The following is a 1952-nucleotide window of genomic DNA, read 5'->3' on the forward strand; positions in this document are numbered from 1 at the left end:
TGCTCATTGCCCACTGATTACTTCTACAATCACAACTATGACACGGTACATGGGACTAGCTTGTGTCCGCCCTCTCCCGTCATATTTGGAAAGAGCTCAAATCATAGTGGTCATCTTGTTGGTGATTTATATGGCTGTGACTGCAGGTCTGGACCTCCACAGTCCAGCTCCGAACTAGAGAATTTCCTCAAGTAACGTATCAAGTTGCTTTCCACCAAGAGATGGAAAAAAAATAAAAAGCGTCGAGTTATTCTTGAAGAATTTTTAAAAAAGAAAATCTCCATAGGAAAAAGCAAAGAATCAAGTGCCTCCCTCCAACTCCAAGCAAACACACCCCGGGATTCCGAACCAACCCATCCCCATAATATTTCCCAAAGTATTGCCTGCCGATGCGAAATGTCTCGGTCCGACGGAGCCTGCATCTGGCTCCTCGTCCTCGTCCTCTTCGGTTTCGTCATCTTAATTCTTTGGCTAATCCTCCGCCCCTCGGCACCCTCCTACGCCATCGTCGACCTCTCCATCCCAAACTTGAATGGCACCGAGAACACCACCATCTTGTTCGGTCTTGAGGTCTCCAACCCCAACTTAGGTGGCGGAGTCTACTATTCCGATATGAACGTCACAATGTATTTATTCGATGAGAATGCCGGGTCCATGACGATGCCTTCTTTCTATCAGGGTCATCAGAAGACTACTTCGTTGAGGGGAGGAGTGGATGCCGGCCGGAGGTTGGGCGAAGCAGTTGTGAGGGCCGTCGCCGATGGGACGACGAAGTTGACGATGGGGTTGGTGACGAGGGTGAGGTATAAGACATTATGGTGGTGGAGTAAAGTTCATGGGATGGTCGAGCAAGCAAGGGTGCCGGTTGGAAAGGATGGAAAGGTTGGTAGGGTGAAGATGCACCGGATTAGCAGCAGGAAACCGAAGTCACGGACTCGCGGGAAACGGAAGTCACTTTTGTTGGGAGGATAGGAATATATATATATATACATAGGCATGAAACACCTCTTGTGTTCGTGTTCTAATTAATTAGTTTGTTGTCGCATATTGTTGAAGCCCTGGGTATTGTTTGATTGTGTATTTGCTCATCCTTGTTGAGATTTTATTATTTATTTAAAATTTATTTGGTTCACAGAAGAAAAAAAAATTTTGTTAGAATATTTTTTTTCAAAAAACTGATGCTTAAAAAAAATAATTTTTACATATTTGGTTGGCTATGAAAAGTGACACATTGTAAAGTAGATTATATTTAGTTAAACGTCTAATTCTCTAAAAATGTTATGTAAATTATATGTTATACTCTTAAGAAAGGAAAGTTCTTGCTTCATTCTATCTAAAAGCTTAAGAATATTTTGAAAAAAAAAATCTCCAATTTTCAGGTGATAAAAGTTAGACTTTTTAATATTGTGTATGAATTTTTTTTTATGAAAGAATATCTACTTTTCCATCCTTCTCCTTGAAAAACTATAATTAAATATAGATATTTCTGTATTTTTTCTTTGACCATACTTTTCTCCCCCCATTTTGAGAACCAAACGAGTCCCTAGTTAGGTGGTTCAGATTGAGCTAGTAGATTTTCATCTACTAAAACAGCTACAGCACGGTTATATATATGAATTGGTTGATGCTTTACTGTCACGCCCCTCAAAATGGAGGGTTTAAGTCCATCTAGATGGTGCATCTCAAATATTTGAACAAATAATTTACTGCTTCGTGTGGACGATCTCTCTCTTTATCTCAAAAAGCTTGGTCCACTTAATCTAAAATAACATAAACTTAAGCAAATAAAACTCCATATCCACCTGAAAAATCATCAGATACTTTGACTTGGACTGTACAAGTGCAAGAGGAGGAAATTAAAAGCGTTGGGTTTCCAATGGTGGGGAGGATCACCTTGGTGCGCTCGGTGCTTACATCGGTCCCTGTCTATCTACTTTCCAATGCCATTGTCC

At 40.5% G+C, this 1952-nt stretch overlaps 1 protein-coding gene across 1 annotated transcript; it reads left to right on the forward strand.

The window, feature by feature from the left end:
• Positions 1-396: 396 nt before the first annotated feature.
• LOC103721436 (protein NDR1-like) lies at positions 397-972 on the forward strand. The gene has a single exon (XM_008811639.6). It carries the CDS (start codon positions 397-399, stop codon positions 970-972), a length of 576 nt encoding a protein of 191 aa, XP_008809861.3.
• The last annotated feature ends 980 nt before the right edge of the window (positions 973-1952 follow it).

The sequence above is a fragment of the Phoenix dactylifera genome, chromosome 9 (assembly GCF_051530095.1).
Source record: "Phoenix dactylifera cultivar Ajwa chromosome 9, Ajwa_hap1_PhDact_Kaust_v1.1, whole genome shotgun sequence".
NCBI classification, from domain to species: domain Eukaryota; kingdom Viridiplantae; phylum Streptophyta; class Magnoliopsida; order Arecales; family Arecaceae; genus Phoenix; species Phoenix dactylifera.